This window comes from Danio rerio, chromosome 11 (genome assembly GCF_052040795.2).
Source record: "Danio rerio strain M-AB ecotype USA chromosome 11, GRCz13ab, whole genome shotgun sequence".
In the NCBI taxonomy this organism is placed as follows: Eukaryota; Metazoa; Chordata; class Actinopteri; order Cypriniformes; family Danionidae; genus Danio; species Danio rerio.
In genome coordinates this window covers 4297501-4324493 of record NC_141031.1, presented here as the reverse complement: position 1 = coordinate 4324493, position 26993 = coordinate 4297501, and the positions used below count along the sequence as shown (strand labels likewise).

The window sequence follows — 26993 nt, the reverse complement described above, 5'->3', positions numbered from 1 at the left end:
ATGAGCATGTGTTGCATATTATTGACCTTAAAAACTGCTTTTATTCGAGCCAAAATAAAACATAAGACTTTCTCCAGAAGAAAAAAAATATTATAGGAAATACTTAAAATGTTCCTTGCTCTTTTAAACATCATTTGGGAAATATTTGAAAAAAAAATTACTGGGGATTTTGACTTTAACTGTATGTACAGGTGAATCAAAAGTTTTGTTTGTGAAGGGTGTGTTAGGAAAAGACTGCACACACTGGGTTTTTTCCCTCTATGTTGTAATGGGTCTGAAATTAAAGAGATTTATTCTTTCCTCAGAATGTTGCTTTTTTGTATATCCCGACTTCTATGTTCTTACATTGAATCATAAGACAGTAGAGCCCTTGTGAAGACACCAAGCCTGAGCAAGCCTCTCTTAGCAACTGTGGCAACAATATCCATTCATCTGCTTTGAATGTTGCTCAGGAAAGAGCTGGAGTCTTCGGGCATTAATTTGTAACTGCATGGCTGTTGAAACGCTGGGGGATGTGAGGTCCGCGCAAATGAAAAAGGGGTGCGGGATCCCACTATTGGACCTCAAAACGCTTAAAGCAGAAACTGGATGCTTCCATACAAACTGAATGTTGGAAGTTTGACTTGAAAATGTAGAAAAATGAGAAGGCACATTTAGATTGTGTTGCTTACAGGGGTAGAAATATTAAAGAGAACATAATGCTTGTGCAATTGGAACTTGTTTTCCCCAGTAAAACATATTAGCATGATTGCTTTCCATCATAGTCAGTAACTATTATTTTAATAAAAATAATTGGTTGGTTGCTTGGTTGGTTGGTTGGTCACTTGGTTGGTTGCTTGTTCACTTGATTGGTTGCTTGCTTTGTTACTTGCTTAATTGCTTGGTTGGTCGCTTGGTCACATGGTTGGTTTGTTGCTTGCTTGTTTGGTCGCTTGGGTGGTCACTTGGTTTGTTGCTTGGTTAATTGGTCGCTTGGTTGGTTGGTTGCTTGCTTGCTTGCTTCCTTGGTTGGTTGGTCTGTTGTTTGGTCGCTTGTTTGATGACTTGGTTAGTTGCTTGCTTTGCTTTGTTGCTTTGTGTGTTGGTTGCTTGCTTGTTTGGTTGGTTGGTTGGTTGCTTGCTTAGTTGGTTGCTTGCTTGGTTACTTGCTTGGTTGGTAATCTGCCATCCCTGAAATCTTGTGGATGTTAAAATTACAAAAATAAGCATTTAAAGCATCAGTTTTTTTTTTTTTGGTTGGGCATCAATAGTCATCACTGAATTCTGGTTAATCTAAAAACACATTTTTTATTTAGCTTTAGTTAGTTAGGTTTAGTTAGTTAGATAGTTATTAAAATCACTTAGTTATGAATGTTAGATTTGTTATTTAGTAAGTTAGTTAGTTATGAAATTGACACTTTAAAGCATTTAATTGATTGATTGATTGATTGATTAATTGATTGTTTGATTGATTGGGCATCGATCATGTCGTCACTGAATTCTGGTTTATCTAAGGACACTTTAAAGCATTTATTTATGTATAGTAAGGTAATTAGTTATGAAATTTAGTTATGAAAATGACACTTCAAAGCTTTGCATTTGATTGATTGATTGATTGATTGATTGATTGATTGATTGATTGATTGATTGATTTAACATAAATGACAGCAGTCATGCCATCACTGAATTGTGGTGCATAATAAAGCAAAACAAAAAAAAATCCAAAGAAAAAAGAAATTAATTTTTTGTTGTTGTTGTTGTTGTTGTTGTTGTTGTTGTTGTTGTTGTTTGACTGGAATGTTTTTTTTTAATCAAACATTGGTATTAATATTAGACACACATCATGCAGACTACATTATGATATATAGTTTTCAAAATGCCACATAAACATTTGTCTAAACATCTCCTTTGGGTTTTGTTTACACAATTACACAAAATAATTTGAATAATTAAGAATAACTATAAACATCCCAAAAACAGCCAGAACAAAAAGTAATGAACACGTCACCATTTTTCTTAGAAAACACATTTCTGAAGGTGTTGTTGACTTGAAATATTTGGATGTTGGAAACACCCAAATAAATTACCAAATGCAAACTAAACAATTCTAATTAGTTTAAACATTTAATTATGCATAACAACATTAAATGAGACAGGGAAAAAGTATTTAACACAGAAAGGGAGGTGTAGAAAGGCAGTGAAAGCCCAGACAGCAGCTTCAGTCCAACATCTACATTAGCAGGAGGATGAAGATGAAACCAGGGTGGACATTTCAGCAAGACAATGATCCAAAACACAGCCAAGAATACTCCCAAATGCTTTCAGAGAAAGAAACTCAAGCTGTAGAATGGCCCAGCTAATCACCTGACTTGAATCCAATAGAAATTTTTTTTTTTTTTTTGTATTGTTTGGGTTTTTACCAAAATCTGGTTTAATTCCATGTCAACAGCTCCTTTAGAAATAATATTTCCAGAAAAAACATGACATATTCAACACTTACTTTCCCCACAGTAGCATATATAGTAGTAAACTCAAAAAAGGGTGAAACTGGTTTGCTGATCATGAGGCTCTGACCAGCACTTCACAGCAAGGAAAAAAGGAATGGAACAGCTGGTATCATGTTACATTGACAGAAGCATAGTTAATGTGCCTCCACCTTCCTTGCGTCCGTGACCCCAGAAGTCTCCGATAAAATATCCTAAATCAATTGGAGAAAGCAGAAAGCAGAGTCAGTAATGCTGTGATTGATGAGAGTGATGCGAATATTTGTAAGCTGATAAGCCTCTTCTCTCTCTCTGTCTTCTCTCTCTCTCTCAGAAGGCGTACAACATTGAGCAGCAGAGTGTGAAAAATGGAAAACACATGAATGGAGTGGGTAAGTCTATACTATACTCCTCTTTGGGAACAATGAAAGCCAGAGGAACAATGCACTCCTGCCACATCTCCTTCTGTTCCTTGTCAGTGTCTTTGACCTTGTTTCTTGATGCATCATGGATGCATTAAAAAGACCTCCCGTTTACCTGTCATGCTTTTTGATGTAAAATTATAATTAAAGGGATAGTTCATGCAAAAGTTCATATGTACTCACTATTAGGCCCCGTTTACACTGCCAGTTAAATGTGACCCAATTCTGAATATTTTTTTTTTTTTTTGCTCATACTTGACACAGATCGGATCAAGTGGTTCCAAATGTTTATGAGGGTTTTTTTTTTTTTTCCTGTTGAACGTAAAAGAAAATACTTTGAAAAAAGAAACCGGTAACCATCAACCACTATCGTAGAATAAACAAATACCATGGAAGTCAATGGTCCAGCTCTCTTCAGAATAGCTTATTTTTGTTTATCAGAAGAACAAAAAAAGCCAAACGGGTGCGTTTCCGAAAACATTATTTTTTTATTTTATTTTTTTCAAAACCTGTCGGCGAGTCAAAATCGGGGCTAAAATGATGCAGTCTGAACTCAGCCTTAATATGTCACTTGAAGTCAGAATTATTATATTATTATTATTATATTATATATATATATTTCCAAAATGATGTTTAACAGAGCAAGAAAATTTTCACAGTATGTCTAATAATATTTTTTCTTCTGGAGAAAGTCATATTTGTTTTATTTTGGCTAGAATAAAAGCAGTTTTACATTTTTTTTAAAACCATTATTAGCCCCTTTAAGCTATTTTTTTTTTTTTTTTTTTGGGATAATCTACAGAACAAATTATCATTGTACAATAACTTGCCTAATTACCCAAACCTGCCTAGTTCACCTTATTAACCTAGTTAAGCCTTTAAATGTCACTTTAAGCTGTATAGAAGTGTCTTGAAAATATCTAGAAAAATATTATTTACTGTCATCATGGCAAAGATAAAATAAATCAATTATTAGAAATGATTTATTAAAACTATCATATTTTGAAATGTGCTGAAAATCTGCTCTCTGTTAAACAGAAATTGGGGAAAATTAACAGCGGGGCTAATAATTCTGATTTCAACCGTACCTGTTTTATAATGATATGATCAATTGTAGTAAAAAAAAAAAAAAACACTGAGTTTTTCTCCTTTAAGTACTTTTTTTGCAGTCTTTGTTGCCAACTTGTGGCGTAACGTCAACCCTCAATTTTTTTGCTCTGTTGATAGCCGCCGACATGCTGACTATCCAAAATTATATTTAAAAATAGGCACTATCCTTATAAATAAACCGCATTATTGCAATCTAAACTGCATTTAAAAAGCCTCAAAGGTACATTATGTTGTCCAACAGCTCGGATATTTGTCAAACTGTAGTGAGATTATTGCCTTAAATAAACAACAAATTCAGTCAATTAATAAATCACAATACAATAAACAAGAGGATGAGCCCAATGATGATGTCTACAGAAGATGTTTTACAGTAAGTTACTGTATATGTAATCTTAAATGCAATCATGATCATTCCCAACACGCTGAAATTGCTGAAAGTATGTATTCGAGAAGGATGAAATCTTCTTGATAGACTAATGGTGTGAGATTTAGCAAAAAGAGAGAGAGAGAGAGAGAGAGAGAGAGAGAGAGAGAGAGAAAGAGAGAGAGAGAGAGATTAAGCTGTCCACTAATCCTATCAGACCCCTGAGAGAGAGAGAGAGAGAGAGAGAGAGAGAGAGAGAGAGAGAGAGAGAGAGAGTGTGTGTATGTGTTGCGTGTATGTAAAAGAATCGAGCTGGGAGGAGCAAAAGGGGCGTGGCTTTGGTGCCTGCTGGTCACATGATTGTTTACACTGTGAGAGAGGAGGCATGTGTGAAGAACAGCAGAAACTCAGGAGAAACAACACTCGCATAATCATGTAGGATATCTGACACACACTTAAACACATACACACACATACACAGAACAGGATGGAGCACAAACACAGTCTGTATCCCTCTGAAACTCAGCCCAGCAGACCCAGAGATGTGCTTGTTAAATCAGGTAAGACAGAAATCAACACACTGAGATTACAGGATGCTGCTCTGATGCTGTAGTGTGTGTGTGTGTGTGTGTGTGTGTGTGTGTGTGTGTGTGTGTGTGTGTGTGTGTGTGTGTGTGTGTGTGTGTGTGTGTGTGTGTGTGTGTGTGTGTGTGTGTGTGTGTGGTGGGGGGGTGGTCAGGGGTGTTTTACTCTTCCGGTTTTTGTTATTTTTGGTTTAAGGTGTCCTTGGTATACTCTTCCTTCATTTATTTATAATGGTGAATTATTTCTTGTGTTTATTATGTGGTGGGTTAAATGCAGGGTGGCTTTAGGGTTTGTTGCATGTAATTATGCTTAGCTTATTGTAATTACTATAGTAAATACATGGAATGTGTGAAACAGGGACAGGTTAAAATAAAATATGTGGGTTTATTGTTCTATTGTATTATTGTAATGTAACCAAACTGTTATAATATTGTAATTACGTGTGTGTTTTGGTGTGTTATGTTGCAATACATTATATTTACACATTTGTTGTCCCTGGTTTAAAACAACGGCAACAACAAAAATAAAATAAAATTAGTTTAAATAATATAAATAGGTTTTATTACTTAAATGTTTAATAACTTATATAAGTTTAAAATAAGTTTACAAGTAAATAAACAAATAAATAAACACATTTTAAGTTCAAATATTTGGATACATTTTATTATTTATAAGTTTTAATAACTTATTTAATAACTTAAGATACAAGTTTAAAATACACTTACAATTAAATAAAAAAACAAATCAATTTAAAGTTTAAATATTTTAAAGAAGTTTTAGAACTTATAATTTTAATAACCTAATTTAAATTAGTTTAAAATAATTTTATGACTAAATAAATCAATTTAACATTTAAATATTTAAATAGGTTTTAATTAAACATTTTGATAACTTATTTTAAATAAGTTATTAAAAGTTTACAAATAAATTAATAAATAAACAGTAAAGTAATTTAAGTACAGGTTATTACTTAAGTTTAAAAAATGTAATTTAAATATGTTTAAAATAAGTTTACAATTGAATAAATGAAAAAATATATATATAAAGATTAAATATTTAAATGCATTAAATTACATATAAGTTTCATTAACTTAATTTAAGTTAATAAGTTTACAAACTTAAATAATTAATTTAAATTACATTTACATTTTTATTTTCATTTACATTTTCATTTACGTTTTTATAAATTAGTTATTACTTAAAAATAAATAAATACATGAATAAATCAGTCAATCAATTTCAAATTTAAATATTTAATAGTTTTTTTACTTCTATGTTTAAATTATTTTAAATAAGTTTCAAATAAATTTAAAATTAATAAGTAAATAAGCTTAGTTTAAATATTTTAATTATGTTTTATTACTACTAAATTTATGTATAAATCAATATAACATTAAATAAACATTTTAAAAAGTTATAATTTTTAACAACTTATTTTAAATAAGTTTAAAATAAGTTTACAAATAAATAAATAAATGCTATTTTTTATAATAAATACAATTGTTTATAATTATTTATAATATATGCAATTTCTTCCTGGTTTAAACCAGAAGCTCTGTTTTTTAATGTTAATATTTTATGTAATATATCAAAAACAAAGCAATAAATAAAAAGAATGACATAAGAATACTTGAAAAAAAATATTTTTCAGTAAGAAAAACACAAAGGCAGGCTTTCTCTGGGCAGCGTGCCCAAATTACTCAATCAAAACCCTTTGGTAGCCATTTAAAATCTACTGTATAATTCTACATTTTTCTCCACATGCTTTTGATATGAATTTGAGGTATCAGTAACACAGACTAAATCCATATCCCTGCATCGTATTGACAAGATCATCTTTCACAATCCTGGTGTTGCAATGGTTTACCAGCAGTATCTCACGGCGTGTTTGTTTTAGCCGAAAAGCGCAAGGTCCACAATGCATTTCTGGCCAGCCACGATCAATGCCAATAAACGCAATGTAGTATATTTGAACAGTTATCTTAAATCATCCATCACAGAAACTTTTAAACAAACACACCTTTCATCAACACTGATGTATTAAGCCATTTCTACACAGATCACCCAATAATATCTCAAAAGACTTTTATTCCTCTGCACAACACAAAACAAAACTTTAGCATTTGATTTTTCAGTGTATGCATTAAAACACCTAAAAAATTGACAAAATTCATGCCTTTTTTCTACTCTTTTCTGTCCTGTATTGTAAGATAAAAATTCATAATTTAAATGATATATAGTTAATATAGGCTAATAATATAAAATGTTTTTTTTTTTTAATTATAAAAAACTACTTTTATTCCGACTAGAGGAAAAACTATTATTGGAAATACTGTGAAAAATTCATCGCTTCATTAAATATATTTCTGATTACAAATATTTCACTGGAGGGATAATAAGTTTGCCCTCATCTGTATGTAGAACAGTGGTTCCCAAAGTGGGAGTCGTGGGACAATGACAGGGTGGTGATTTTAAAATTAGTCAAAGTTATTTGAATAATATTGATTACCTATAAGTTTTAATAACCTAATTTAAAAAAGTTCACAATTAAATAAATAAATATGGTGTTTAACCAGTTAAGCTTTTGGATTATTTGGGGTATATCCACCTAAATTTGGCCTTCCGATTTAAAAAGCTTCTCATAACCACATGCAGATGAGTAGATGCAAAGGTTTGATATCGTTTTAAAGGAAACCCTTTGAAATATATATATATGATAAGATGTATTAGTTTAAGTTTTAATTAGTTAATTTAAATAAGTTTGGAAATAATTTTTACAGTTAAATAAATAAGCAATTAAACAATTTAAAAAAATTATTTAATGTTATTTAATTTAATGTATTGAATATGAAGTGGGAAAGTTTTGTCTTAACCTTTATTTAATATTTATTTTAATATTTTACATTTATATATCTACATTTAGATGCTTGTAACAGGTTACATTGTAATCTGAAAATATTTCATCTGTAATCGTCATATTGTATTTAGTATGAATTAAAGAAATTAATAAAAAAAATTATGAATATATCAAAAAATGTAAAGTTTTAAATATTTTAAGTTGTTTTATCTTATTTTATTAAGTTTAAAATAGTTTTTTAAATAAATACAATAAATAAATACATAAACATGAAGCTTAAATGTTTTAAATGAGTTTTACCTAAGTTTTAATAAGTCTATTTAAATAAGTTTAAATTAACTTTACAGTAAATAAATAATCAATTAAATGAATGAATACATTTATTGTTGTATATGTATAGAATATGAAGCGGATTTTTTATTTATTGTTTGTCTTAAAACCTTTTGTTAATCTTCAGTCTACATTTAGATGCTTGCAATGGGTTACTTTCTTAATCTGAAAATCTTTCACCTGTAATCTTTAAAATATATTTTGAATGAATTAAAGCAAAAAAAATCATTTTAATAATATTTTAAATGAGAGGAAATGAAAATAAATGATCACATTTTTAATAACCCAATTTAAATAAGTTTACAATTAAATAAAGAAAGAAATGTAAACCTTAAATATTTTAAGTAAGTTTTATTATTCATAACTTTTAATAAGTTAATTTAAATAAATTTAAAATAACTTTACAATTAAATAAATGTATTAATTAGTTTAAAGTTTAAATATTTAAAATGTTTTATTACTTAAAAGTATTAATAAAGTAATTTACATACATTTAAAGTAACTTGACAGTTTAATTAATAATCAGTTAAATAAATTAATTTATTAAATTAAATAAATCAATTTAATGTTGTTATACACTACAACATCTACAGTACAATACTATATACAGTAACTTACTATCAGCCTTAATTACAGTAAAAATACTGTATTTACATGTACAGTACCATTTATCTTACTATATTTTTTACAGTATTGTGTATATTTACTGTAAAATATACAGTAATTGTCACAATGCAACTTTAAAATACATTAATATACCGCATAACTGTCCGACAGTAAAATACATTTTAGATTACAGTTAAGCTTGCCAGCAACTTACCGTACAGCAAAAATACTGTATTTACATTTGCAGCACCATTTACCTTGCTGTGTATGCATTTAATGTATGGCATATCTTTACTGTAAAATACACAGTAATTGTCACAATGCAGCTTTAAAATACAGTAACAATCCACATAACTGTCCTACAGTAAACTGTTGTATGTGTATTTATGTACTGCGTTAACTGTGTATGTATTGAATATATAAAGCGAGGAAAAAGTATCCATGCCACTAAAATTTGATTTGTTTTGGTTTTTCTTCTAAACTCTTTTCTATTTTGAGTAAAGAAATTAAATGATATAGGTTGTATACAATAGTTTGCCTTAAAAACCTTTATTTAATCTTCTACTGCATTTAGATGCTTGAAATAGTTTATTACATTGTATTATTGTCCATAGAGACTGCTGCGTTGGTTCTCGCTGGGCACCTTTATAATGCTAATTCCCTGTGTGAGAGCTGTGCCTAAATTTTATGGCTTGCCAAGGCCCAGTATTCAGCAGGGATTATGGGAAATCGCACACACACACACACACACACACACACACACACACACACACATCCAATGGGAGAATGGGATCCCAGGGCACCTCTGAGAATGCTGCCATCACAATGACAGCTGTCAGCTTTCTGTTTGTATACAATCCAATCTGTGAACAAACTTCTTATATAACAGAGGATTTGTTGATGATGTTGTTTTGTATAAACAGATTGGCATTTTTTTTTAATGCTGAATCAACGAGACAATACGTTCAGCGAGATGCGGAGGAATATTGTAGCATTCCTTATATCATACGCTGTAAAACATGTCCGTAAATTAGCCGTTTTACGTATTTTGTGATTCATGCTTTTGTTTTTCCCAGTTTATTTCTGTTTTTGAATTGCATTATGGGACCTTGATCTTTCTTCCAACGTCTTTTAACATCAAAACATTTTAAAAAGTGACTTATTACAGTTTTTAATAGTTAAAAATGATATATTGTCTGGGTTGATGGTATATATTGCTACAAAACCCTTGCCAGTACATGTTTTGTTATTTTAAGAGGTACGTATGGCTATACATGTCATCTTTAAAATGAACGCTACAGGGCGATATGACGTTTCTTTTTCGTGCTTATCGAGTCTGCCATAGAACAGTTCTAGAAATCGGGTAAGACATAAACAGAAGTCAAAACATTAAATAAACAGTAAAAAATGTGTTAAAAATCAGGCGAGGGCTTTTCTTTTTCTGGATTGAATTTCAAAACTGTTGGCTGGGTTTAGGGAAGTTGGTAAGCGGGTCAGTCAGTGCTTTTGAAAACACTGTTGGTTTGGTTTAGGGGAGGAGGAGGTTGGGTCAGTCGATCAGTCAGACAGTCAGTCAGTCAACAGCGGCCTCTGGTGGATTTACGTGAGAACAGCAGGAGTGAATGGCACTCGCAAGAGAAATTTTAGATCTTAAAAAGCGTACACAACGGCCTCTGGTGGATTTGCAAAAACAAAAACTGCAAAAAAAAAAAAAGGGAACTCCTGGGATATATTTAGTGCTCTCCAGGAGTGTATAAAGCGGTACGCTTTCTGAATAAGCCTCAGTTGACTAAACTGTCAATAGAAGTCACTTTGTTAAATTGTAGAGTTTAATTTTCAATATCAAAAGTTGACAGAGCAGAAATCAAGCTCCCACAATGCAATTCAAAACCGTAAATAAATGGAAAAAAAGAAATATGGAAACTGTTAATTGACGGATATTTTTTACAGTGTAGTTTGCAACACTTCAGATTAATAAATGAAACATTAACTCAACTTTTAATGCAACATTCTGTACAGCTGTTGTTGTTGTTGTTGTTGTTGTTGATAAATCAAATGTTGACCCTAGTTAAGTGTTGTTGTTGTTTTCTTAATTTTTCTTGGATCTTTGCTATAGCAATTTTGTTGTTTTAGTTTTGGGTTAGTCTTCATTATACTACATTGTAAAAAAACATCTGTTAATTAACAGTTCCTGTATTTTGTTGTTCACAAGTTCTCTGTTTATTTAGGGTTGTGAATTGGATTATGGACTTTGATATCTCTGCTCTTTTTTTACTTTTGATGTTAAACTCTACAATTTAACAAAGTGATGTTTATTGACATTTTAATAGTTTTGAGATGAAGAAAAACTCAATGTGAGCCTTCAAAAAAATGGGTATCACTTTATTTTGATGATCCCTTTAACGCATTTTGTTGAATTTAAGTTACATTGCATCTGTGTGCTAACTAACTCCCATTAGAATATAAATAGACTGTTAGGTTAGGGTTGGGGTTAGTGTAAGTTGACATGTCATTGCAAAGTTATTGATAGTCAGTTAAATGTCTGTTGAGGAAGCAGTATCAACAGATATTACGCAAACAGTCTACTGATACTCAAATGAGAAGTATTTGGCATGTAGTTGCAATGCAACTTTTAGTCAACAAAATGTGCAATAGGGACCATCAAAATAAAGTCTTGCCAAATTATTCATTGTAATTAAAATTCATAGACACAAATTGATAAAATCCTATTAAATAAACACTTAAAGGTCTATTTTTCTGTTTTCCTTTCGTTGGACAGAAAAATCACTGATAGGTTTTCCACGTTCCACATAATTTCTTCATATTTTATCGACACAATTAAGTTAACCTAACAAGCCTGTATTATTGTTATAACAATCGTTTTGTTGTTTGCTTTGGGTTAGTCTTCCTTGTGCACTGTAAAAAAATTAATAAATAAAAAATAAAATAAAAAAAACCTCTTTAATTTACAGTTGTGAATAATCTTGATCTCAGTTCTGTCTTTTGAACTTTTCAACTCTACAGTTTAACAAAGTGACTTTTATTGACATGTTAATGGTTTTGAGAAGACAAACTCACAGTGAGTCTTTAAAAATATTCATTGTAGTTGAAATCCATAGACTCAAATTGATAAAAAGCTATAAAATGAACACTTTAAGGTCTATTTTTGATGAGTTATTTCCATTTGACAGAAAATAAATATAAAATAATGTGACAAAAATGAATATGATAAAATATCTGAACCTAAAAGGAAATGGTAAAATCCAGGGTTCCACACAGTTTCTTCATGTTGTCCCAACACAAATCAATAAAGTTAACACATTTAAGTGGATTAAACATAAAACAATTAAGCTGTCTCCAAAAAAATCTCAAGAATTGAGTTGTTTCAGCGTGTTTCAAATAAATAGTTGGAACAAGCAGCAAAATTAGTGTCAAACACTAAAAAAAAATATTCAAAGATGATTACTTGGATTTACTCAATTTTTTTTTTTTACGTTAAGTGGTTGTAAACAATTTATTTAAGCTGAATTTAAACAAACAAATTAGGTTGAACATTATTAAACTTAATTTGTTTGTATACATTCAACACAAATAAATAGTTTGCAACAGTTCTGCATGCAACACCTTTTTTCAGTGCATGGTATTTACCTGATACCATGCAGGACTGAAGAATATTACTGTACTTTCCTGCACTGTAAAAAATGCTGGGTTCCACACAATTCCTTCATGTTGTCACAAAACAATAGATTAATTAAACCTAGTGGATTGAACGTAAGCTATTAAGTTGTCCCAAAAAAAACGTAAGAATTGTGTCGTTTTAACTTATTTTAAACAAGTAGTTTGAACAAATCATTATTTGCGTGCATAATTCCGCTTTCTTTAATTGCAGAACACCGACTGAATCACTTTCGTTTATCCACCGAGTACATGAAGAAACACCTGCTGTAGCTTCACACAAGCAGAAACCACACAGATCTAATTAACGCCGTGATATATCATCTGCTGATTCTTGGAAATGGATTCAGATCTGATCAGCAGAAGCCCATGACTTCCCTGATTGTGTGGCCTCTGGGTTTGTGCGGGATGTTGATAAATGCATTAGGCCAGTAATAGAAGGATATTCACTTTCAGAGCAGACACAGACCACCCTCTGCTGCTCTTCACCATGTTACTGATCCCTAATCAATGAGATCAAGGACAGGCTTCCAGAGCTCCAGATTATGTGGCAATGCAAAACATAGTGTGTGTGTGTGTGTGTGTGTGTCTGTGTGTGTGTGTGTGTGTGTGTGTGTGTGTGTGTGTGTGTGTGTGTGTGTGTGTGTGTGTGTGTGTGTGTGTGTGTGTCTTCACTGTAAAAAAAATAAATAAAAAATGCTGGGTTCCACAAAAGTTCTACATCTTATCCCAACACAAATCGATTAAGTTAACTTAATAGTTTTTACAGATTTAAGTGGATTGAACAAAAAACAATTAACCCCCCCCCCCCCCCCAATAACCCCACAAAGTCCTCGTAAGGATAACTGTACAAGTAAGTCTTTGTGTGTGTGTGTGTGTGTGTGTGTGTGTGTGTGTGTGTGTGTGTGTGTGTGTGTGTGTGTGTGTGTGTGTGTGTGTGTGTGTGTGTGTGTGTGTGTATGTATGTGTGTGTGTGTGTGTGTGTGTGTGTGTGTGTGTGTGTGTGTGTGTACATACCTTGTATTCCTTATGCATTGGGCACCAAATGTCCCCTTAAGTATAGCAATACCAGTCAATGTTGACCTTGTGGGGACTTTTTTTTTTGGTCCCCATTAGGAAATCAAATCTGAAATTCAACAGAATGATGAATGTATTTTGAAAATGTAAAAATACAGATTGTTTTCCATGGGGTTTGGGTTTAGGGGTATGGGGATACTGTTTGTACAGTATAAAAGTCTTTATGTATTTGGAAAGTCCTCGTAAGGATAACTGTACAAGTAAGTCTTTGTGTGTGTGTGTGTGTGTGTGTTTGTGTGTGTGTGTGTGTGTGTGTGTGTGTGTGTGTGTGTGTGTGTGTGTGTGTGTGTGTGTGTGTGTGTGTGTGTGTGTGTGTGTGTGTGTGTGTGTGTGTGTGTGTGTGTGTGTACATACCTTGTATTCCTTATGCTGTGGGCACCAAATGTCCTCTCAAGTATAGCAATACCAGTCAATGTTGACCTTGTGGGGACTTTTTTTTTTTTATGGTCCCCATTAGGAAATCAAATCTGAAAATCAACAGAATGATGAATCTATTTTGAAAATGTAAAAATACAGATTGTTTTCTGTGATGGTTGGGTTTAGGGGTAGGGTTGGAGTATGGGAGTACAGTTTAAAAGTCATGTATATGGAAAGTCACAATAAGCATGACTGTACTAGTAAGTGTGTGTGTGTGTGTGTGCATGTGCGTGCATTTCTGCCTACTTTTATCCTGTATTGAATTCTATCTGTAAGCTCTGAATTAATACACAGAAATCTTTCACATTTCATAACCATAACACAGCATAATCTTTGCTCATATTAATGTTGGTTTACTGAGATCACAGAAAAGCGCATGCATTTGCCATCACTGCTTAAAAGAGAAACTGCATTAGCTCATCGCCTTCATGGCTTAATATTTGCACACAAATATTTTCTGATGACATTATGAACTGAGTCATAAACAGGCATGAAAAGATAGTAATAATAATAAATAAAACTGATGACCATTTTGTTCTTATTTGTAGCATACACGTACTGTCTGTTTAGTGCATTATGTGTTTACTTGTTTTATTTTTGACTAATATTTAAATTAGCTTAATGATATGAAGCATTAATGTTTGACAAACATGCCTAAAAGAAATGTGTAAGGGGGGCAAACACTTTTTCACACCACTGTATATAACTTTGAAGCTGCATAAAAGGCCAAACACTGTTCTCAAATCTCTGACCTGCTGGTCACTCACTGTCCAACCAGTGATCATGGCTTCATAATCCTCATAAACATGAAATATTGCTTTCAATGGATTAAGAGCATTCAGTATGAACTGAATAAGGTCCATATCAGTGATGTTATAAAAAAACAGGGACAGATTGACTTTTAGCTTAATTTCTCTAATGCGTGTAGCGTTTTCAAGTGATTTATTACTTCATGAGCAAACATCTAAAAGAGACATTTAGGGGAAGAAAAAATGTATAATGTTCTAATGGAGGCCAGCTAGCTAAGCACATCAAAGTTCCTAAAAGCAATAAAGGTCAAGGTGCTTTAGGATTGGCCAGCCCAGTTACAAGACATGAATACTATTGAGCATGTCTGGGGTAAGATGGAGGAGGCGGCATTAAAGATGAAATCTTGATGAATCTTGATGAACTCTGGGAGTCCTGCAAGAACTTTTTTTTGCCATTCCAGATGACTTTATTAAGTTATTTGAGTCATAGTATAGCGATTTAAGGTTGCGTTCCTTCTATACTGGACATTACTTCTGTTAAGTGACAAGACTTTTGACTAAGGAAAGTCAGACCTTACTGCTCTTATTCAATAATTAAAAATCAAGGCTTGATCATATTTTATTGTGGTAAAATAAGCGTAATCTAGAGGCCTTAGCCTTTCATATAAGCTACTTTTTATAGCAAATGATCAACTAGAAGTCAAGTTATTGTTTGTCCTAAAACTTTCATTGGACTTGGATTGGTAGCAAGACTTTTGTCAGGAAGTGTATGTACTTTTTTCAATGTTAAATGCAACTAATGTGAGTTTTAATGCCATTTTATGTGGCATTTATTGTCATACTGATAGCGGAAGCATAACGTTTACGTCAGATCATGAAAATAAAATAACTAGCAAACATATAGTTTGAAAATCATTGTTAAAACCATGATTCAGTGCAAACCAACAAATATCAGTTACTCAGGATGTACTTTTAATGATGTAAAGAGGTTTAATATGTATTAACTAGGCTTTGAAATGTGAATTAGGAGCGTTTCCATCAAGTTTTTAGAGTGGCTCACTGTAGTATTGGTAACCTAGCAGCCAACTGTAAGCAAAGCAAGCACATTAGAGTCATGTGGATGTAATGTCAGAGTTTATCCCTCAAATGCATTTCCATCTTTCATTATTCACATTAACGCTTTTTTGCCCAAAACCAAAACCTCAAGCAAAGAGCATAGAATCGCCAAGAGGCGACACTCTTGTGTAATTTGGGAAACAGCCACTAGAGGGCGTGGCGGCCATTTTGGAATGAAAACTCCAATAGAGCAACAGCAGATTATAAGTCTGTTAAATAAACTATTCAAAGTGCTGATGATTGTGATAGTAAGTGTTGTATTGTCGTCTTTCAGGTTGTATCTCAGCTTTGATGTGCTTTTTAAATAAATAAATAAAAAATAAAGCAGCTGCTTGCCATCGCGACAGCAATAAGATAAATAAACAATAAACAGCCGACCACTTTCACTCCAAAATGGCAGAATCCGGGACTGTTGCTGGGCGCTGCTGTTGCAATGGAACGTTCTATTGAGTATCACCTCTTGGTCATTCTAAGCTCTTTGCCTCAAGTATGAATTAAGGAATTTTTATTTGGAACTTGGAATTTTCATCACTCGATTTTCATGCCATACTTTAAAATGTGCATCAACACAGGTCCCAAAATGCTGTCGTTGTTGTTTTGCTGAAATTCCAAAGAACTGTCAGAGAATAAATATTAAAAGAACCGTTTTTGCTAATGTAATGAACATTTGGCATCACTTTATTTTAAATCACAGTTCATGCTATTATCCAACCATCAATCAAGACTATTACCTCAATAAACTACTAATTATCTGCCTATTGTCAGTAAGGTTGTAGTTGGGGTTATGTTTTAGCTAGGATTAGGGATGTAGAATAACACTTGATATATTATAAAAGGCAGATAAAAGACTTTATAACGAGAATTGGGACTTAAAATAAAGTGTTACCGAATATTTGAATTACCTAAAGAAACTTTTTACACCTTAAACCTTATAAATTGTGCAATAATTGAGGTTAATGGAGGTTTTTTTTAATGGAAACACTAATACCAGTAAAGAACCAATATGTTTATGTGTATGGTATTTTTTTGGCTTATTTTAATTAGCATTATTTGAGTTATCATCTATATCTCTGCATTAATTAATTGCTCATCAATAGCACTCTAACTAATTATATTTTATTAGAGTATAACCAAAATAAAACCTTCGATTTAAAAAAAATGTTATTAGTACCCAAGAGTTGTGGTGTAGACTTGTTGACCTCTGATACCAAACCCTGTGTCACGAATACTTTCACATGCATGAATTCCCTTCATCATCCTGCCTATCATCATCATTTCATCCCTGTCCTCTTCGTATGCACTCTGATTGAGAAGTGCTAAGAACTGAGCTCAGCTTTTTTAATATTGAATGGTGGAGACTGTCTCTGGTTCCTCCTCCAAGCATAGCATTGTTCTGAGCAAGCTTCAATGCATATGACACCTGATCTGCTGTCACTTTAGCATGGATCACTGCGCTTTTAATCTGTCCTTTTCTGGGAGGAGTGTCTCTAACCTTGATGCTATTGAACTGGCTTGGGTTATGGACCTGGACACAAGTTTGACCTTTACAGAAGCTGACAAAATTATTTCAAAGATCATTAGAAATTTAAAATGCAATGCTATTTTTAATGATCACCAGCATCTTAAATTTTTTGTGTTTTTAATATTTAGGATATTTAAAATAATGTATGTACAGTTTTACAGCTTTGCGTTATATCATCAAATTACAAAAAATAAAAGCTATTTAACGCTTCTAGGTGTTTGGGCAGGACAGTAAATGTTAAATTGCTCTCTCTTCTTGCTGCCATTTTCAGTCTCGCACTCTTGTGGAGTTTTTCTTTTGTTATTTGAGCAAATTGTAATGCAAAAAAAATGTTTTGTTAATTATATGTGGATCCTTCCATGCATAAATCACTCAAATTAGCAAACAGTTGTCATGCAATGAACCATGTCACTTAATAAAAAGGGCAAAGAAAACATTGACATAATGAAATGGCAGCCCAGTGTCCTAACCTAAACCTGATTGAAAATCTCTAGAAAGTCTTTGGTAACAAAGTAAAGGCTAAGAAACCCACTTTAGTCACATTTCAAGCATGGAAGAAAGTTAATTCAAGTTTGTCCTTTACAGTACAGTGACAATTATTTCACAGACCTTTTTCAACATATAGTAATGTCGTTTTAATGGTCTTCAGCATCCTAAATTTGTGATGTTTTTAATGTTTTATGTGCTTCCTTCCATGCATTAATCACCTAAATCAGAAAGCAGTTGTCATGCAATGAACCACGTCACTTAGTAAAAAGGGCAAAGAGACTGAAAATACTGAAATAATGAAATGGCAGCCTAGAGTCCTGATCTTAACCTGATTGAAAATCTTTAAAAATCATTGGTGATTGCCATGGCTAAGAAACCCACTTTAGTTAACTTTCACCTGTAGAGGAAAGTTAATTTAAGTTTGTCTTTACAGTAGTTGACAAAATTAATTCACAGATAATTAGCGACTCTTTTTAAAATATGGTAATGCCATTTATAATGGTTATCAGCATCCTAAATTCTTGATGTTTTTAAAATTTCGATTTTTACAAAAAAATGTATGTTATGTATGTACACTTTTAAAACTATACTTTGCAATATTTCATCAAATTGTAAAAAAGAAAAATCTAGTTAACGCTACTATGAGTTGTTTGGGCAGGTCAGTAAATGTTAAATTATTCTCTCAGCTGGCTGCCATTATCAGTCTCACACATTTTTGAAGTCGTAAAAACACTGACGTGGAGTTTTTCTTTTGTTATTTGAGCAAATTGGAATGCAAAAAATGTATTTGATATTTATTTGTGGTTCCTTCCATGCATTAATCACCCAAAATTAGCAAGCAGTTGTCATGCAATGAACCATATCACTTAAAAAAAAGGGCAAAGAAACTGAAAATACTGAAATTATGAAATGGCAGCCCAGAGTCCTGACCTAAACCTGATTGAAAATCTTTAAAAATCATTGGTGATTGCAATGCCTGAGAAACCCACTTTAGTTAACTTTCAACTGTAGAGGAAAGTTAATTTAAGTTTGTCTTTACAGTAGTGGACAAAATGAATTCACAGATAATTAGTGACTCTTTTTAAAATATGGCAGTTGTTACGCAATGAACAACATTGAAACATTGAAATAAGGGAATGACAGCCCAGAGTCCTGACCTAAACCTGATTGAAAATCTTTTTAAAATCCTTAATGACAAAGTAATGTCTATGAAACCCACTATGGTCAAATTTTAACTGTGGAAGAAAGTTCATTAACAATTTTTAAACTGCGCTTCAGTATAACAGCATACTCATTTTAGGATTACATCAATTATGACCAAGCAGTTACCTCTAAATATAAGTGTAAGTTGTCCTGTAATTCTAATCCACTGTTTATCAATCATTTCCCAGAAATTGGTTGTGGCTGGAAGGGCATCTTCTGTGTAAAAACATAAGGCGGAATAGTTGGTGGTTCATTCCGCTGTGACGACCTCTGATAAATAAGTGACTAAGCCAAAGCAAAATGAATGAATGAATTAATAACAGTGCTTCGTCTGTATGTGTTAGATGCTTGGTGCTGTAAAAAGGAAATGGAGGACCCAGAGGAATGTAAACGCTCTGCTTGTCCACCTGCTACCTTCAGGAAACCTATTTCAGCTCACATGGAATCATTTAAGCTGCAGAAGAGAGAAGCTGCTTGTAGTATTGTGTGTGTATTGATGTGACTTGTTTTTGCTGCACCATTCCACTTCCTGCTTTTTATTTAGTCCTTCTTTTGCGTCATTCTCTGCCTTTCTGTACACAGTAAATGAAGCCATGAGAGGAAAAGTGACTTCCTTTTAACAAACCCCTTCCTCTTTCATTGTTTTCTCTCCATCCTCAGCTTCAGCATACGCCGATATCCAATGGGAACAGCCTCATCAACCGAAAAACCCAGATCCATTTGGTTACCCTCATCGCGAAATCCCCCCGCTGGCCAGTTACGCACCTCAGCCTGATTACATGACAGGGGACGATGATCTCATCAAACCCAAAAAGCTGATTAATCCAGTGAAAGCCTCTAAAAGCCACCAGGAGCTTCATCGGGAGTTGCTGTTGAACCATAAAAGGTATGAGAATACACAAGCTTGCAGTACATACACTGTGAATCTGTTTGTGTCGAGACAGCATAAACGAATTAAGTTAACTTATTAGTCTTTACAAATTTAAGTGGATTAAACAAAACAATTGAGTTGTCCCAGAAAAAAATCAAGAATTGTGTAGTTTCAGCTCATTCTAAATAAGTAGTTTGAGCAAACTTAATTGTTGGAGTGTAAACACACTTGCCAGCCTTTTATACTTTGCAGTCTGACAGTAAGCTAAAAATAGAGCGATTGGTGTTTTCCTGTGGACATTTCTGTGAACTAGCATGCTCAAAAGTCCCTCTGGATGATAATCATCTGCTAAGTGGCTTGTAGCTACATGTACTGTAGTAATACTCACATAAAGAAAGAGGAAAAAGCCTAAACATTGTGTGGGTTATATTATTCATTTATTTATTTACTTACTTATTTAACCAGGAAAGTCCTATTAAGATACAATACCTCTTCTGCAACAGTGTCCTGGTCAAGACAGGCAGCATAGGACAGAGTTACAGAAAAAATACAAATCACAACACCTAGACACACACTCGAAAATAATATAAACCATAATCAGTTACTAAAGCATGTTATTAACACTTATACAGTTGAAATTAGAAGTGTATATACACTATAAAAAAAAAACGAACATAACCATTTGTTAAAAGGGTTTGATGGTAAATCATACTAAACGTTTACTATTTTAGGTCTGTTAGGATTACCTAAATCATTTACATTTGCTGCATGCCAGAATAATGAGAAAAAAAATTTGGAGAGTTTTTTTTATTAATTTCTAGACAGTCAAAAGTTTACATACATTTACGGTAGTTGCTATTTTTTTAGCTTTGCTTTTAAACTGTATATCTTTGGTCAAATGTTTTGGGTATCCTTTCACAAGCTTCTCACAATAGTTTGAAGGAATTTTGGCCCATTCCTCCTGACAGAATTGATGTAACTGAGTCAGATTTGTTGGCTTGCTCGCACAAGCTTTTTTAACTCTGCCCACAAATTTTCTTTAGGATTGAGTTCAGGGCTTTGTGATGGCCACTCCAAAACATTCACTCTGTGGTCCTTAAAGCACATTTTAACTAATTTGGCAGAATGCTTAGGGTCATGGTCTGTTTAGAAGGCCCATTTGTGGCCAAGTTTTAATTTCCTGGCTGATGTCTTGAGATGTTGCTTCAGTTTTTCTACATAATGTTCTTTCTTCATGATGCCATCTATGCTGAAGTGGACCAGTCCCTCCTGCAGCAAAACAGCCCCACAACATGATGCTGCCGCCCCCATACTCCACAGTTGGGTTGGTGTTCCTAGGCTTGTAAGCTTTCCCCTTTGTCCTCCAAATGTAACATTGGTCATTATGGCCAAACAGTTCAATCTTAGTTCCATCAGAGCACAGGACATGTTTCCAAACATTAGTCTTTTCCCCAGTGTCATTTAGCAAATTGTAATCTGGCTTTGTTGTTGATTCTGGCTTGTTGATTTTCCCATGTTGACACATAAGGAAGCAGTGTGTTTGAGGTTTTCCTTAAATACTATTCTACAGTTGTGCCTCCAAATAACTCAAATGTGGCCAATTAGCCAATCAGAAACTTCCAAAACCTTGACACCATCATCTGAGCTTTTTCAGAGGCAGAATAATCTTATTATATGTAAACTTGACTTTTCAAGAAAAGTTAAAACAATTTCTCAAAAAATCTCTCTCTCATTATTCTGCTTTTAAGCAAAACAGAAACAAAATTTGATAATCCGAACTTACCTAAAAGAGAAAAAGTTTAGTCACAATAACATCTGACTTTTTGTGTATGTAAACTTCTGGTTTCAACGGTATATCCCTAAAATGTTTAAATCAAGAGTAAACTCTAAGTCTCCAAGTACAGAGTTAGAAAAACTTTACTTTCTCCTCAGGCATTTTGATTAGCATTTTGCAGTTGCTTGGTAGCAGTGCATTACAATGCCACCCCCCGCTTCTATAATAGCCCTAAATGTGGTAAAGGTGAACACTCACTCTCTGTCTAAGCATAAGGGTCTAAACCCCTCAGGAATGGGCAACAGAAGCCCCTTTATCCTTCCCTGTGCCTCCATTCCTCTCTTTCCTAGACACTCTGGGAGGTTTAAGATTTAAAGAGTGCGAGGCTCAGCCAATGAAGACCAATTAGAGATTGTGTTCACATCCCACGCGGTTTCTGCCTTGTGTTTTCACACAGGGGATATGAGCACTTATCTAAAGTGGCCGACAATGGAGCTTTGCTGTTTATGCTGCAGATCCGGTGACATCAAACCCGACATCCCACTCGGAGTGCTCTTGAATGAATTGTCATTATTAATTGTGAGATTTTAGACAGAATCTGGTCCGTTGAGTACAACAGTGTTGGAGAAAAAACTAGCTAGGACTGCATATGGGTAAAAAAGTTTGTCACTTTTATTAATCTATACACAGATTTTGGTTGTTTAGTTGTCGGAAAATTGGCATTCACATTCAATTAAATAAAGTATAAAGTAAAGTTTAACCATATAATTATGTCTCTGTCTCCAAAGTGAAATCATATTTGGAGTGGAAAAACTGCTGAGAAAACACTGAAAGCAATGTACTGGCTCATACCAAGTCCACACCTGAATGTTATTAGTTCTGTAGTATCATACAGGTGGATTTTCACATTGATAGAAGAGATTTACTCAAGAGTAGAAGGCTGAATGTTCAAAACAGTTACACCAACATTTTGGTATAGGATGGAACTCAAATCTGAAAGGAAGGTGACCTCTAGTAAACTTTCTTTGACCAACAGTACAGTAGTGTCAGTACTAATGCTGATATCTCATGTGCTGATAGGAAGAAACTGGAATTAGCTTCATTTACAGATATTGAAACTTTAGGTACTAATAAAGACACGCTGTATTTTTTGCCTCCCGAGGACGCTTAGTCACAAAAACAGCATTGTTGGATGATGCCCTGCCTGAATGTGGAATCATGGGTGTTGTCATCTTTATTACATTGGCCCCCAGCGCCAGTATTTGGGGTGGTGTCGCAAACGAAAGTGAAGAATGGGGGATGAGTAGGGGGTTGGGATGTCAATGGAGGGTGGGAGTGAATTGGGCTTTAGTTGTCACAAGCGAAAGTGAAGAACGAGGGTTGTCGTGAACAAAATTAGGGGCCTACTCACACTATGCACAGTTGCCTTGAACCGGGCCAAAACATGTTTGCTCCACTCCCGTCTCCCCTGACGGCCCGCTCGCACATTACATTCGGGCCTGTGCACGCTTACGTCATCGATGATGCGCTGTTCAGTAAGCGCTTTCGCTCAGCTCAGTGGAGTTTTCTTCAGTTATATCATTTAAGTCGTTTGAGATGCGGTGACACGCAATCAAATATTTAGCCGAACAGATCAGCCACTTTTAACGCTCATAAACGATCATAAAGCCCTCATGCTGCAGGAATTAGGAGGTTTGCTGAAGGTGCAGCTGTCGTGCAGTGAGGGGTTTGCGTCTTTAATAAACTACGACAGTTTCGTATTCAAAGAACAGTAAGAATGATTAATAAATCCGTAGCAAACAGTACCTTAAAAGTCACGTCTCGCTTTCAGTTTCGGGCTCAGGCATGTTTTGCACTCACACACAAGCGTATCACGGCAAAGCCCAAGTGAAACACCCTGAGCCCGATTTAGAGCGCTCACACTTCTCAAACAATCCCGGAAATGGGCCTGGGCACGGTTTGGATAGTGTGAGTAGGACCTAAAGAGCTGGTGATGGGGTGGGTGGGTTGTGGGGGCACTGGATGTCACGGAAATGAAGAGTGCCGGTGGTTGGGGCGGTGTCACAAACGAAAATGAGAAGCGGCAGATGGGTAGGGGGTTGGGATGTCACGGGGGTTGGGGTTGGTGAGACATACCTGCAAACAGTTACAGACTGTTCCAAAAATGGGAGTGTTGGCTGGGATTCGGGGGCGGGGGTGGTGTGGTGGATGTTTGGACTATAAAAGTCGCGTTGTTTCATGAATGCGCGTTGTTATGAGAATATTAACATTCTTGCAAACCCCATGCCAAACAAGAAATAGTACTATTGGCACTAATGGTACTATTGAAACTCAAGCATGATCAGGGTGGCATAAGAGACCAATATGGACTAATTCAGTACCAGTTTTGCAAAGATATCGCCCCAACTACAGCTCTCATATCTTTATATCTGAGAGTGCAGCGTGAAGCTTTCATAACAGAGAAGGAGTCAGTGTTTGTGTGGGTACATTCATCAGTGTGTGCCACTATGAAACACTTTAAAGCCACAGAGAGCGCACTGGCACAGTGCCGTGCTGGCCATTAAGCAAGCATCTTTTAGTCACTGTTGGCACTTGTGCCTCTTTGGTGCTGAGAGACCCAGCAGAAAACACTCAATCTGCGGAGGACGTTAAACCCAGATGGCGATCTCACTTGTGCACAGATAACAGCGGGCATCAAAGAGGGCAGAGAAGGTGGCAAAAGAAAATAGGTCACTCTCAAAACAGTGCCTCGTTACTCAAGCCTTCTCAAGATAAGGTTTTCATGGAGCTTTTTAAGAAGAGATACACGGTCCCACTATTACTATGTACTTGCATAAGTATGTAAATGCAATGTACTTGTTCTGTTTATAATGTATTGCAGAACACTTCTGGTGCTCTTGAGGTCAGGTTAAGGGCAGGTTTGGTGGTATGGGTAGATTTAAGGGTAGGTTAAGGTGTAAGGGATGGTCAGTAGTGTAATAATGAATGAAATTACAGATATTAATTACATGAAGGTATTTAATCAAGCATAACTACAATGTAATATGTAATTACACAATAAGTACATTATAACAAATGATTAATTTCATCTGATTATATAATCTAATAATACCCAATGATATCTATAATATCATCTGATAATCGTAAGAAGTCCAAAAGGCGACTGATTGTGTAAAGAAACATAAAACAGAACAAAAATATGATGACTATGCCGAGTTCAGTGGCTAATCTGCCGGAGTCAGCTGAGTGAAGTGATGGGACCAGCGAGACCTAGCTGTCACTCAAGTGGCCACGCCCTTAATTATGCAAACTTAATATAACATAATATAAAGGAAACAGATGAGTTATAAAAAAAAAACTCCCCCTCACAGTTGTCATGAAGGGTAATATTAGCTATACAATTAAAAAAAAATTTGTTGAATGAACATGATTTAATCGTGGCACCCTTTATGCATCTAATCCAATCAAGTAAACCTGAACTGCTTTGAACATGTTGTATGAACACAAAGCACATTTGTAGATAAAACATGGTTTCAATATGTCAGTCTAACTTCTTTGCAACTAATTGACTCAAAATGTTTGTATTGTGTTATTCTTATTAAAATGATTCTATTTTACTCAATGTAATACTAAAGCTTTACTTTAACAAAATTATGTCTTGTTAAATCAGCTAGTAAATTTCTTGTTCAATATTGTTGTTTAAATTCATTTATTCATTTTCTTTTCAGCTTAGTCCCTTTATTAATCCGGGGTCGCCACAGCGGAATGAACCGCCAACTTATCCAGCAAGTTTTTTTTACGCAGCGGATGCCCTTCCAGCCACAACCCATCTGGGAAACATTCACACACACACACATACACTACGGACAATTTAGCATACCCAATTCACCTGTACCACATGTCTTTGGGGGAAACCGGAGCACCCGGAGGAAATCCACGCAAAGGCATGGAGAACATACAAACTCCACACAGAAACGCCAACTGAGCCAAGGTTCGAACCAGCGACCCAGCGACCTTCTTGCTGAGAGGCGAACGTGCTACCCACTGCGCCACTGCCTCACCCTGTTGTTTAAATTACATTTTTTAAAATTTCAATACTATGAAGCAAGATTTAAAATTTAGTAATTCAACACAAAAAGGACAGAAAACATGTTATATATATATATGTATTTCTTTTATTATAGCCTTTAGCAGGCACCAATCACATTTAAACAAATTTCTTCTTTAATATTCTGATGAAAATTGTTATATAATATCCAAAATTGTAATATGTAATATAAAATGTATAAGAAACATTTAGCCAACAACATAACATGCATAACATTTAAGCTCTTGGGAAAACCAATTCCCAAACTGTGCCGAAAACACGCGGTGATACTTCTTCTTGTTGTTTTCGTATGGTGACATCCAAACGCACTACCGCCACCTACTGATATGTGCGAAGTGACTCTCCAGAGTGAGAGTTGTCGATTTGAAGCGTCTCAGTCTCATTGAATCAACATGTTCTGATCAAATTCATTTGATTATTTCTTGATTCAGTTTCAAAGAACATGAATTAATCATTTAACATACGTAAACTTGATTTGTTCTTTTCAATCTGACAAATTTTTATTTTGTAAATCCAATACATGCCTAGTTGATTTTTTTGAGTGTAGAAACCAAAATCGCTCTTTGTACCAGGCTGTAAACACCTTTATTTCTGCTGTAAAGTTGGCCATTTTAACAGTGGGCTCAATTGAAATTTGCTCTATGTGGAGCCAGGACTAGCGGAATTTTGATGAATTGCAGTTTCAGTTACTTCCATATTGGCTTCCCAAAGAAGAGCAGGAGGTTGCCGCTTGGTGTTTCCTAGTGTTGGGTTGCAGCTGTAAGGGCACTGTGTAAAACGTGCTTGATAAGGTAGCAGTTCATTCCGCTTTAAACTACTTATTTAAAATTTGTTAACACAATTTTTAAGTTTTTTTTTGTGGGTACAACTTGACAGTTTATATTCAATCCACTTACATTTGTAAAAACAATTAAGTCAACTTCATTGATTTGTGTTGGGACAACATGTAGGGATTGTGTGGAACCCTGCATTTTCACAGTGAAGATCAATACAATTTTGGGGCTTGAAATAAGATATTTTTAGACAGTTTTTGCGATAAAAATCATCAGTCGGGAGAAGAGAACCCAAAAGGAGACACTAAATAGAGTGAGACAAATCTGGCTCGGATGTCACTCTCAGCCATGATAGGAAAGAAGACACCATCTATGGATCATTTCAGGAACAGGTCGATGCTAACGATTTTAGCGTGGTTCAGCTAGTGACTATTCATAGCAGAGAGCTTAGACAAGACTAAAGACCCTCATGTTATCATCATG

General features: G+C 34.3%; 1 protein-coding gene and 1 long non-coding RNA gene across 6 annotated transcripts in view; one reads left to right on the top strand and one right to left on the bottom strand.

The window, feature by feature from the left end:
* LOC147841635 (uncharacterized) overlaps positions 1-26993 on the bottom strand; it is a 183201-nt gene that overhangs the window by 129012 nt on the left and 27196 nt on the right. The gene's annotated exons all lie outside the window — the stretch shown is intronic.
* The window catches only part of si:ch211-236d3.4, a 56959-nt gene that overhangs the window by 21509 nt on the left and 8457 nt on the right, over positions 1-26993 (top strand). For 2 of the 4 annotated variants that reach the window (XM_087273173.1, XM_087273172.1), the window contains exons 2-3: positions 2797-2854; positions 19645-19870. In XM_087273173.1, coding sequence (XP_087129299.1) covers positions 2797-2854; positions 19645-19870 — 284 coding nt within the window. Of the gene's footprint in view, positions 1-2796; positions 2855-4755; positions 4919-19644; positions 19871-26993 lie in introns of those variants that run through there. The other 2 variants (XM_087273175.1, XM_087273174.1) reach the window with 1 other exon arrangement.